This window comes from Platichthys flesus, chromosome 7 (genome assembly GCF_949316205.1).
Source record: "Platichthys flesus chromosome 7, fPlaFle2.1, whole genome shotgun sequence".
NCBI classification, from domain to species: domain Eukaryota; kingdom Metazoa; phylum Chordata; class Actinopteri; order Pleuronectiformes; family Pleuronectidae; genus Platichthys; species Platichthys flesus.
In genome coordinates, this window is record NC_084951.1 from 15807143 (window position 1) to 15820168 (window position 13026).

At 42.3% G+C, this 13026-nt stretch overlaps 1 protein-coding gene across 1 annotated transcript; it reads left to right on the top strand.

Annotated features, from left to right (window-relative positions):
* Positions 1–180: 180 nt before the first annotated feature.
* Positions 181–10987, top strand: acvrl1 (activin A receptor like type 1). The gene is made up of 10 exons (XM_062392384.1): positions 181–844; positions 5500–5571; positions 6785–7021; positions 7337–7545; positions 7640–7739; positions 7819–7965; positions 8074–8349; positions 8508–8705; positions 9538–9668; positions 9963–10987. Exons 2-10 carry the CDS (start codon positions 5502–5504, stop codon positions 10107–10109), a joined length of 1515 nt encoding a protein of 504 aa, XP_062248368.1. The 5' UTR covers positions 181–844; positions 5500–5501; the 3' UTR covers positions 10110–10987.
* Positions 10988–13026: the final 2039 nt, after the last annotated feature.

Here is a 13026-nt window from a genome sequence, read left to right on the forward strand (position 1 = left end):
ATGACAAAAGCCTCCCTCGGCCTCTGAACTTGGATTATAGTTTAATAACTGATACAAAATGTTGAGTGGCTCTCGTGTTCAGCCAAAGACGTGTTGTTGTAAGTCAAGGGAGGGGGGTCTTTAAAGCACATTCCTGTCCGTGCAGCGCAGACACCAGTCCACAGGGGAAAAGGGAAAATGAGAGGTTTGAGCAGGCAACAGGAAAACCGCTATGAGAACACATTCCAGTCCGAGCCGAGTCTGTGTGGGACAATAAGGGGTGGGACACAACTGTACACTATTTAAAAAAAAAAGAAAAATCGGTTATCTCGACTTCAGATCAGGAACACGGACGACAACAAGAGACGTTTCTTACTCCCCGGGACTTGGAGGCGGAGGGGAGCCGACACTCGCCCCTTGGCCCACCACAACGCTCCGTGTCGCGGGTTCATCAGCGCAGATCCGACGGAGATGAGATGAGATAGGAGGCAGACAGCTCGTCCTCGCGTCGCCCGGACCCAGCTGCCCGGTTCCTCTTCGCTTCCTCCACACTTTCATGTCTCTGCTTGTATTGTGTTGAACCAGGAAGCTCCGCGTTTGTGGAGAAACGAGAGGAAAAGAAGCGGACGACGCTTTTTTTATTATTATTATTGTAATTTCGACGGGTTGGTCGTCACCGAGGCTGAAGAGAGGATGTGAGCTCTGTGCGGATGAAACATCTGCTGCTGTTTAGAAAAAGTCTGGGAAACTCTACGGAAATGGATCCGGTGGTGTTTTAAACTGGTTTTGTTAGGAAGGAGGTACACTGGGATATGGAAGATCTGCGGAGTTTGCACGTGTTGAGTTAAAGGCGAACAGAAAAAAGGTAATGTGCGGGGGTTTCACAGTTATTCTCTTTCTTTCTCTCTAAGTGTTGCATGATGCTACTGTGGTGGATTTACATGAGCTAGTCTGACACTGGACTTCATCACCTTTGACCGCCTCACACCAAAGTCCACGTGTTTCCAGATGTGAACCAACAGGTGTCATAGAGTGGCCTGTACCTGCAGATACTAAACTATACTCTTACATGACATTATCTATCTAAAAAACATGATTTGTTTATATTTTACCATCTGGTCATGCTCCTGTATCCCTCTCCCTTTGTATTTATTCAAAGTTATTCTCATTCCCACACATTTGAGGCACTAGTAGGTTAAAGCATTTCTATTTCAGCCACTTTACACTCACATATGGCGATATTGCCAAAGAAAGTTATCATGGTAAATCAAAATTAATATGGATAGTATCACAATACTGATATTTAAGTTTACAGAAACATATTGGTTTCAGTTTTTTCTTTATACGCCCAGAATGACAAACGCTTGATAGAACAAGAAATGTATTGATACAATTGTTGAACAATGTAACAATAAAAAATGTATAGTGATAATTATTGTCATTGTCTTATCGCACAGCCCTATTTTGAAGTACTTTATATAGATGAACTAAGTCTGCAAATTGGTGGATACTGGCTTATCACTGCTGCTAATAGTTAGAAATCATAGTTCAAGATGTTATTATTACACTTATTACTAACAAAATAAGGCCAAAAATGTTCATGTTCTGCATCAGCTGATAAATTGCTGTCACATTCTTTAACTTCCAAATATTGTTATTGGTCTTCGCCTCAATATAGTTGTCTGGTTATATTTACAAGTTCCTCTCCGGATTAAGATTATACATATAAAATCGTATTAATATGAAATCCTATGGGTAAAAAAGCCAATTTGTTTTTGAAGTATTTAAAAAAAATCCTTGTCGACCAGCTTCAACATTTAATCTTTTGCTTAAAAGTGATTGCAACAGCAATATTAAACAAATGACAAAATACATGGTAATATAACAGGAACAGGGGCAAGATTTTTAATGTCTGACCTGTAGTTTTAAGGATGTGAATACTTCATGCAACACGTGGCCTGTACTATGTGATAAATCCCTTCTCTGAAAATCCGGTTGGGGTGAAAAGTTCACACCTTTCCAAACCTGCAGAAAACTTTCGAAACGTGCAGCAGACTTTCTGACGATAGGTCACGATAGAAGAGTCGCGTGGGCTCTTTCAAGTTGGGTGCTGTTGCTGGTCCACGACATCATAAGCTCATCAAACTCACACCTCTGTGCATGTGTCCCTTTTTCTTTGCACTGAGGTATTTTTCGAGCTCGTCTTCTCCAGACACGTAATCGTTGAAGTGCATGTTTATGAGAGCAGTGCAGACAGCGACTGAGTCGTCAAGCATGCCAAGCCTAGTTGTGTCTGCACAATGAAGATACAATCAGTCTGTCGCTGGAGCTCACAGACGGTCACACTCACTGACAAACAGATTTCAGCTCCTTTCTTCTTAAAACACACGCACCTCAAATTCTGTCAGTACGAGGGTCAGCATGTAAACCACATGATAGAGGATTTCACAGTGAAAGATTAGATACTTTCTAGAGAAGAGACATAAGAGAGGACTCCCCCACCATCCACCGGTGCAACCACACCGTCATCCAGATGGAATGAGAGATCTGCCTCCCTGAGTCCACGCTCTGTAGATGAGAGGAAGAGATGACAATGGATCTTTTCCCCTTGGGCCGTGTGGGTTTTGGGTTTGAACAGAAAAGCGACAAACAGGAGAGAGCTGAGGGAGGAAGTGTGCTGGAGTCTGAAGTCAGGCTGCCATTAAGGAGGATGTGATTACTGCTCTTTTCAGAGAAATGAGACACAGTTGTTCTGGTCCCAGTAGAATTGAGTTCTTTCTGTGGGTGGAGTTGTGTTTATGAATTTCTTCCACTGCACCCACAGATTCACCGCACTGACATGGAGCCTGTGTGAGACAGGAAGTGCTCTTTGCTGTTTGGTGAAGTATGGCTTGTGGTTTTAGTGAGCCTTCTCATCGGTTGAGCTGGAGCCCCACAGATTAAACTCAAGATAGGGAAGTCTGAAGACAGTTTCTGTGAGACACACTTATCAGATTTCTCATTTCAATTTGAAATGAGCCAGCCAGGTACTTTTTACGTTTTCTTGCATTCAATAAATTTGTTTAAAGTTCAAGATAAAAGGAAAAAGACACAAATTGCATTAAATAATTAAACATACAAATATACACATTTATCAGCTGCACTCCCTCTGGTTTCTCTCCAGTATCATTTAACAAAACTAAATGAAAAGAAAAAGATCATGTGATGGTTTCCTGTCATTTGTGCTTAAATATATCTGGCGTGATGCATCAAAACTGAAGGAGGATATCCGCAGTTTTTGCTGACAGGCGGATGTTCTGCTGCCAGATGTGTGCAGTTCATTTTACTGTCTCTGAGAGATGTAAGATCTCCTTTATGAGAATATGTGATGGTGACTAACTGCTGCTAGTTACGTTCCCTATATAAGTAGAAAATAGGACCATTTTGGAGAGCATTTTTTCATTTTTTTTCTCACAGCCCAGCTCAGATTAATCCAAAGATGCTTCGATATAGACTACATAAGATATGTTGCTGTATATCATTGTGAATGTATGAATGAATAACTAAGGATTAATATAACTAAGTGAGAAGAGCCAAGTTTGAACTCAACATTTTATTTTCAACATTGAATTTGATTCAGTCTTCTACATATTTTTGAATGGGCTATGACTTAGTGTCCTTCAAGTTTTCTAGAGGTGTAAATCACTGCTTTACCAGGGATTCATTTCAGTTCACAATTCAATACTTGACAATTGTATCCTATGGTTTATTTTTTATTACATAGGTTAATTAATCAAAACAAAGCAAACTTTATTATATAACGAATCGTAATTTGCCTTATCGGCCTTTCACAATCTGTGCAGATGTGTTATTCTCAGGGAGACAAACAAGCGTAACAACAGAGCGCATCAACCCCCCCCCCCAGCTACTCACAAATGAAAGGTGTATAAAACTGTGTTGTGAAAGGCCGGAGTGATTCATATCACTTATCTGTTTTACCAGAGTGAGTAACAGGAGGATGACTTGTTAACTAGACTAATTTTCTGGTTTATTTCTTGTGTAAAGCTTGCAGGCTTTATTTGAGCCAAACCTTCCACTGAAAACTCAGTGGGACATGACTTGCATCCGAAATGCGACTGTGGCAAGACTAGAGTAGAAGTTTGTAGCCTAACATTTAATCTCGTGTGGTTCTGTGGACAGTGAACAACATTACATCAGTCAGCCTCTGTGGCAACTGTCTCATCTATCTCAGCTCAGCCAGTTACAAACATTTTAGATTCAGTACAATTTAATAAAATATCAGGTCAGACCTCAGCACATGTTCCTCCTGATGATGAACGAAGTTGACAGCCGGCCCTGGCTAAAAGCAAATGGTGCCCTAGCTGAACAACCCTTTGAACCACCCCTCCGTAACAGAAGCATTTCCTGAATTCATGCTTGTTGACTGATATAATTACCGCTGCCATTGAGGACAAAGAAGAAATTGGCCTTGGAACTGTCGTTAGCCTGTGAGTGCTGCACTGTGGCTCTTAAACAGTGATGTCAAAAGTAGAACAAGAATTCTCATCACAGGAGTTGATAAACTATGAATTCAGTTAAATAACGGTGGAGAGGAGCCTTCAAAGACCTCAGGGTTGATGGGGAGTTTAAGTTAGTGTGTGCTTGTTTCCTTTCCTGCGAAGCAAAGTTGAAGGTATGGTGAAAAAATCAGTATAATTGTAGATTATGTAATTCATCTTGGTGACAATGGCATGATAAGAAAAAGCTATAGGCTCTATGCTGTGTAAAGAAGATATACAAAACTGAAGAGGCTTCATATTTAGCAGAGCACATAGCAATACAATAAACAACACTGTGTCTGTACAGTAGATATTTGTCTGTGTTTTGTGGTGTGAAAATGTAATCTCACTTCTGTTTTTAATGAAATCTAACATGTCTGAGCTCACCTGGGTGTCAAGTTACTGACTCTAGAGCGTGTGACGACCCTCCTGCTTGCGTGACCCTCAGCGCTGCAGCCTTAAACAATGAGCAGACCTGAGTCTCGCCAGCCAGCCGGGTGGGGCTGCTCAATGGCAGGAAGCACAGCCATCAATATTTACTCTGCAAGCAGGGTAGTCGAGGAGTCGACAGGCCTGGAGCCTGGGTAGCACAGCGCCACACACAGTCTCAGCGCACATACACAAACACTCTGGAGTGCTGTTACAGCCTCCTTCCCCTAAGCCCCCTTTTTCCCAACTCAATGCAATTACAGCGCAGGCAGACAGGCAGGGCCCTCGGACTGTTGTTTTTGACCTCATTGCTTCCTCTGCCAAAGAACAGGCTTTAACCACTGCTCGGCTCCTCATGGACACCATGATTAATCTACAGTCTGTACAATTCAGTCACGTAGCAGCAGAAATGTCCGGGAATTGAGCTTATTTTTCTAGAATAACCCAAATAAAATATCAGGTTTCTCATTACCACAGTTCCCAATCAAGAGACATCCTTATATGTATTATAATTTTTTTTTATTACATTCATTATTTTCTTTCTGTTTCACAGAGATGGGAAGCTCTGCTCTACTCACAGTGGTGGTAGTTGGAGCATTCCTGTGTATCTCTACCACGCATGCAGGTGAGTTAATGGTTTTATTTGAAGTATTATGTATGAAGTATTTATTTTGTTCTATTCGATTAAGTTCCCTTTTTAGAAGTGGGTGCATTTTATACCTTTATTCATCAGTGACTACAGACAGAAAACAGACATGGGAAAATGCACCAAATGGTCCAGTCATTGCTCACAGAATCCTAACCACTCGGCTATCAGGTCACATATTCGCTCCATTAAAGGATACTTGGATAATGACACTGGGTTAGTAATACTGTAGAATCCACTGACAATGCAGGTTTTAATTCTTTGTTTATTTTTCCAGCCTGAACATAGACCTCAAGGTTCAGTTTCATGGTTCCCACAAACCCTTCAGGATAAAATGATAGAGAGGTGTTTCCAGCAAACAAGTTCAATCACACTGATTCCACACTAAGAGCCAGTAAGAACAACTCAGATGTTGTGGACCATTCCAAGGCTGAAAGTCTCAGAAATATCTGACTTACATTCAGAAACTGAATAATGCAGCTTTAACTTCTTCAAAACTCCTCTGTTCGAACATTTTTTAAATCACTTATTTGTGGATAAAATGTTCATTCGACATGTTTCCTGTTGGTTTGGTTTCAGAGAGTTATTTGTGCGTTTTCATGCACAAACCCGATCTGTAGTCATTTTTCATGTGATACCATATTGCCCACATACGTTCAGGTTTTACTTTGCAATAACTTCCAATAAGAAACATTCCACACAAGATGAAAGTCAAAGAAAATCTTTAGCACCGTAATGCTTCATCGTGCAATGTGGTAATTCAGACTTCCCATTATCTGTTGTTTGGTTTTTCTATTACTCATTTCAAACCTAAAATACCTCTCCTGGTTAACCACCTCACTATTTTCTATTATTGCGAGAATGTCAAGTCTTTCTTAAAAGGACAACTGTGGCTCAGGGGGTGGAGTGCTCGTCCTCTCACCAGAAGGAATGGCGGTTTGATCCCAGTCTTCCCCTTTCCGCATGCTGAAGTCACCCTGGGCTAGATACAGAACCTTGAATTCCCCCTTCTCGTAGATAAAAAGTGCATGAACGTGTTCCTGAATGGGTGAATGACAATGCTTTGAGTGGTCATTAAGACTAGAAAGCGCTTAATAATTATAGACTATTTAAATGTGTAGTTTATCACTTCATCACTAAGCCTCTGAACATGTCTGTATGTTTAATGTTTTTGTTTGTCCTTGTGCTCCAGGCACCGAAGACGACGGGAAGCTGCTGTGTACATGTGAGAACGAAAAAGGCACATGCGTGAACGGAACCTGCCGAGGAGACCTCTGTTTCTACACCTGGGTGCGGGGCTACGAGGAGAGGGGCTGTTTCTCCACAGTGAACTACAGGGAGCAGTGCTTCAGCTCATTTGAACAATTCTATGTCTCCTGCTGCAAAGAGAACCACTGCAACGCCTTGGCCACACCACCTCCAGATATTAGTCAGTACCCAGATCATTGTTTTTTTTAATAATAATCGTACATCCCAATCGTGAAAGCCTGAAGTTTGACACTGAGCCTCATAATTGTTTAGTCCTATCAGGCTCAATCCACGTTACTTTGTTCTGATGGGATTCAAAGCTTCCCTCTGAAATAGTAACTGGCTCCCCCTTGTGGTCACTTGTAAAACTGTGTGGCCTTCCTTCTATAGGAATGATGATGCACAGCAGGTTTTCACTTAGCCAAAAATAAGTTATAACTTCTCGTCAATGTCCTGAAATGTCCTCAGCTAATTCCTGCGTGTTGTGTGTATCCAGATGGAGAAACGACAACAACAACGCCCCCAGAATTCGCTCGCCCAGAGCTGTGGATCACTGTGTCCGTGCTGCTGTTGATCGTGGCTGCGGGTGTGTGTGGCCTGGTGCTGTTCCTGCGCTTCCAACATGCTCGCTGCCGACTGAGAAATGCTGAAGACCAGGACGTCACCATGCTCAAGGTCCCGAATGGAGACGACCCCACATACAACGTAAGAGATGCTCGATGTTAAGGTATTAAACAGAAAACAGTTGAACGATTTTTGAGTTCTCACGTGTAGATTATCTCTATCTCTCTTCCTTCAGGATATATTCGATGAGTTCTGTACATCAGGCAGTGGGACAGGGCTGCCTTATCTGGTGCAAAGGACCATGGCCAGACAAATCTCACTTGCCGAGTGTGTCGGTCAGTCTTTTTTCTCACCCCTGCTTTGCCCCGGTTTGCATGACTTTACAGTTGTGTGATCGTGTCGCTCTGTCTCCAGGTAAAGGCCGGTATGGGGAGGTGTGGAGGGGAACCTGGATGGGGGAGAGTGTGGCTGTGAAGATCTTCTCCTCCAGAGACGAGCAGTCCTGGTTCAGAGAGACAGAGATTTACAACACTGTGCAGCTGCGACACGACAACATCCTGGGTACGGCCGCAGAGTGTTGTGATGCCGTCCCTCTGCTGAGAAGTCATTTCAAAAAGCTCCAGCCAAAAGGCAGATATTGAAATAGACATCTTTTCTTCTGGCTTGTAGGGTTCATAGCCTCTGACATGACATCCAAAAATTCCAGCACCCAGCTGTGGCTCGTCACTCACTTTCATGAGCTGGGTTCACTCTACGACTTCCTGCAGTACAGCAGCCTGGAGCCAGAGAGCTGCCTGAGGATGTGCCTGTCTGTGGCCTGTGGCCTGGTCCACCTCCACACGGAGATCGTCAGCTCCCAGGAAAAGCCAGCTATCGCCCACCGAGACCTGAAGAGCAGAAACATCCTGGTGAAGCGGAACGGCCAGTGCTGCATTGCTGATCTCGGTGAGAGCAGCGTCGCAGCAAGGACACTAGACTCCTAGTTGCATCTGTTTCAAAGTGTTGAGAGATAGCAGCTGTTTCATGCTGATCTCAATCGTTTTTCTGTTGTGGCTAGTTTAAGTCGTTTTAAAAGTTGTTCTGGGTTTTCCCTCCTTCCTCAGGTTTGGCTGTGATACACTCTCAGTCCCATGATTACCTCGATGTGGGGAACAACCCTCGTGTTGGGACCAAGCGCTACATGGCCCCTGAGGTTCTGGACGAGACTATTCGAATGGACGTCTTTGAATCTTACAAGCAAACTGACATCTGGGCCTTGGGCCTGGTCTTCTGGGAAATTTCACGCCGGACCAATGTCAATGGTACTAATACAACAGCCAATCAGGATGCTCTGCTATTAGCAGACAAATTGGGTGTTTTTACCAAATTAAACTTCTGTAAGAAAGTAGTGCACACATACTATGTATGTCAACGGAGCTTCTGTAGTTTGATGTGTTAGTCTTCCACAGATTATCCTGGAAATGTGTTTTCTCTGCCATGTCTGTCTGGCTCATAGATAGTGAATACATAAGAGGCAGCTAGTCCCATGTCTCTCAGCACTCCAGTGTTTTCCTAGTCTGTGTCTGTCTCTACTATCCTCTCTCATGATTAGCTCCGCAGTAATTATAAACACTCTTATCTGGTGTCAGCACTCACTTGTACATAGTCCAGATGCCCATGCACACAATTTGTAGATGCAGGCGCACACATACGCACGTGCCTCGTGCACAAATGCACTTTCTCAAGATAGGCAGACATTCATAACTTTCTGTGTGTGTGTGTGTGTTTGATTGTGTGTGTTTTCCCAAAGACAAACACACACACACGCTCAGAAGGCCTGTTAGGTTTTCATCCCAGTGTATTCGCCTGGGAATTGATATCTTTCCCTGCTCTCCTGTTTGGACAAATCAACTTGACAAAACTGTCACTGCAGCCTATCTTCATTTCCAAGTGGGGTATTTCAGAAAGAGGAGTAATGTATGTTCTATAAATGCATAAGGTTTTAACCTTAATGCCACTTTAACCATATTTAACATTGCAGTCTGCACATTTCTGCACCTGACGCCCCATTGAATCCCAACACCAAGCGTGTTTTCGATATTTACTGGAGAGCATCATACAAAGTCCTCTTTTTTCTTTTGGGGCTTGCTTTAGGAATCGTCGAAGAGTATCGTCCCCCCTTCTATGACATGGTGCCTACAGATCCCAGCTTTGAGGAGATGAAGAAGGTGGTGTGTGTGGACCAGCAGAAGCCCAGTCTGCACAACAGGCTCCATTCCCATCCAGTAGGTTATCTGATGACACACACACACAAACACTTGCCCATGGACATGTGCAACTATATTTGTCAGGACTTTGCAAATATGACTTTGTGTAACAACTCGTTTGACCTTTAGCATCCATGCATTCTAAAATTTACACAGTTATATCTGTCAAAAAAACGAAAACATAACTCACATATGTGTAAACTCAGATCGATCATTCAATAAAATATACAATAACATTCCAGTCCCTAAACAGCAGTATGAACACGGTACACACACCCATGTCTTATGTTACATTTATCTTTGTGTGTCCAGATTCTCTCAGCCATTGTGAAGATCATGAAGGAGTGTTGGTACCAGAGCCCTCCAGCTCGCCTCACGGCGCTGCGGGTGAGGAAGACGCTCTCCAAACTGGACCATGACAGTGACTTCAGCATCGAGAAACTCAAGCGGGACATCTAGACGAGAGAACGGGAACGGAGGAGGGACAAAGGATTTGAAAAGCCAGAAGGGATTTTGCATCACATTCGGAGCAGCACGGAGTGCATATCATTAGCATATTTTGAGCTAATGACTCACACAGTCAGTGAACTACATTAAAGCCACATGACTTGGAGCAGTAGCGTCTAGACTGTCTCACACCCGAGGCTATGTTCTTATTGCGTAGCCTAATTTTCTACTGCCAGATTTCTGGTGCTTCAAACCAAGAGGGCCCTTTAAGGGGGAAATTTTTTCTTCGTCTTATGTTCAGCTTATAAATGTCAGGATTAGAAACTTCCATAGCGTAATAATTGTACCCAAAGAATGTTATACTCACAGGGTTTTGCTCACTATTGTCCAAATTCCCCATTGTTATGACAGAATGGAAAATCTTCGTTAGCACTATTACTCATTCTCTTATAAAGAGGAGTATAACTGGTTTACCCTTACAAAAAATATCCCATCATGACCAAAGGCAAAGAACACCACAGGATGAAGGCATCAGCTAGCAATGCTAATACTAAACACATGACCTGTTCTGTCAGTATATTTAACTTAATATAAAATAAGCATTTGTTATCTGCACACAGACACATTGATCTATATAGTTGTACATATTAGCAGCATTGAAGCTGTTGTCGTGTATCTCATATGGGTTTATTGTAAATATATTTCTAAAGGGATATTAGTATCCAATACTCAACAATGAAAACACATTTTATATCCTTTTGTACAACACAGTTTTTCAAATTATTTTTTTACATTCCTGTAGCTTTACATGTACCATCACTCTCACTATGGTAAAGGAATTCACATGTAATACTGTATATGTTAAATAAAGGATTGTATTTTTAAATGTTTGTGCTAGAGACCCTTTGTTTTGTAACAGTGCAATGCTTGCATTGGCCAGTAGAGGTCGTCAGATAATAGACAAACAGTGTGGGCTGGCAGTAGCCGTAGCTAACCGCAGGGAAATGATGGTGTAATAAGTTTGGCAATCCTGTTTTTATCCACATTGCATCATGGTAAAATAATTAACCAACAAGTTACGATACGTATGAAATCACGACTTTGAAGTCAACAGGCACCAGTAGCACGTAAGGGTGAGTGGCTGATTCCGTCACATGACACACCTGTAAACACATGAAATGACATTAAGATAAGAAAATATTCACATGTTCTCTGAGTCACATTAACTTCACATCATGATAAACTAAACTATAAAATGAAACTAAAACAATGTTAGACCAGCCTGACTGAGTGAGGACTTCATGAATCGTCATTTAAAGTAGTCTGTGGAATTTTTGTATTATTATTATTATTATTACCAACAGACACAGAACACACAATAAACCAAATCTACGCAACAACCCAATCACAGTATACAAAACCAAATCAGATTGTGGCTGAAATGAAGAGCTAAAAGGGTAAAGTGCTGAGACTTTAAAAAGAACGAAATTGATAATAAATCCAAATTTGTTTCTGCACCAGCTTTCTCGCTTTCATGTGATATCTGTTTCTTTCAATATCAGTTGTTTGTACTTCCTTTATCTGTGTTTGAGTGTGTTTGTTTTATTGTGTGTGCGCGTGTGTGTGTGTGTGTGTGTGTTGTGTCTGTCCGCCTGGTTGTTCAACAAACTCCAGAGATATAATACTCCAACAAAGCCCCACCGTTATTTTTACCACTGCAGGGGGGTGTGTTCAAGTATCAGAGAGTTCCCCCCCGCCCTCTCTGTGAGTGCTAAGGCCCATCTCACTTCTCCCTCTGTGTCCCTCCTCAGTGTATTCTTTTTCACAGGGGGATCATTCCCAATGGCTCGAGTGAGACATGGGGATTTGTGCAGCAGACGAGGCGCACTGAAGAAATGTGGGAGGTAAATCGGACAGGGCCGATAACGGACAGATATTAAGCCATAGAGGAGAAGAGAGTGTGCAGACACAACTGGGCTCGCGGAGGGATCAGTGAGAGGATAGGTGATAAAAGCAGCTGCAAATAAAGACCCAAATGTTCCCGGTTGCAGCCTAACTACCTCCTGAGCTGTGTCCTCCACACATGACAGCTGGATATGTTGATGAGCTGGATATATCCAAGCTGAGAGGAAATCCTGAATGAAGCTGGGCCATATGACCTTTAGTTACTTTGGGTTGGTTCATGGTTATTTTACACCTTCTCACCAAAATGGGATTTTTGAAATGAAATCCAAGAGTTGCTATACATGCACTGCAAACACATATGTATACATATATTGCTCTTTAAGGGTTATCAAAGCACTTTACAGATCAAGTCATATATACATAAACACATATATACATTCATGCAGTGCTTCTATACACAGAATTCATAAACTGCCAGTACAACCATCAGGGCAATTCGGGGGCTCAGTGCCTTGCCCCAGGGACACTTCAGCATGCAGACAGGAAGAGCCGGGAAGCAAACCACCAACCTGAACACCAGAGCCATAGTCTGAAATGTTGAGCCATGTGATCTGAGATAAAACTAGAAAAACTAGAATCCCAATCTGTTGAACAACGCCCTCTCTCGTAATGTTGACGTGCATAACAGCTCCTGGGCCCACACGAAAACACCTCTGTTTATTCCCTGTCTCATAGCACATCCTCACACCACGTATCAGCTCAGTTGTTTATTGTTGACAAACAAACAAACAACCAGACAAGGGTAAAAACATTACCAATCTGAACGGGTAATAAAATGTAGAAGGCTTTCAACTAAAATGGTCTTTTGTTTTGTTCGTTTCGATTTTTTTCAAGGTGACCACTGGAGAACTCTCATTTCAATAAAGGATTTGTTTGATGATTGATCAATGATTATTGATAGACACACACACACACACACACACTTTTTTCACAGTCTGACTGGTTGAATACTGGTGCTATCACA

Coding starts and splice junctions, on each gene's coding strand:
- acvrl1 (XM_062392384.1), top strand. CDS start 5,502: ATGGGAAGCTCTGCTCTACTCACAGTGGTGGTAGTTGGAGCATTCCTG. Junction 7,022..7,336: donor CACACCACCTCCAGATATTA/GTCAGTACCCAG, acceptor GTGTGTATCCAG/ATGGAGAAACGACAACAACA. Junction 7,966..8,073: donor GCGACACGACAACATCCTGG/GTACGGCCGCAG, acceptor TCTGGCTTGTAG/GGTTCATAGCCTCTGACATG.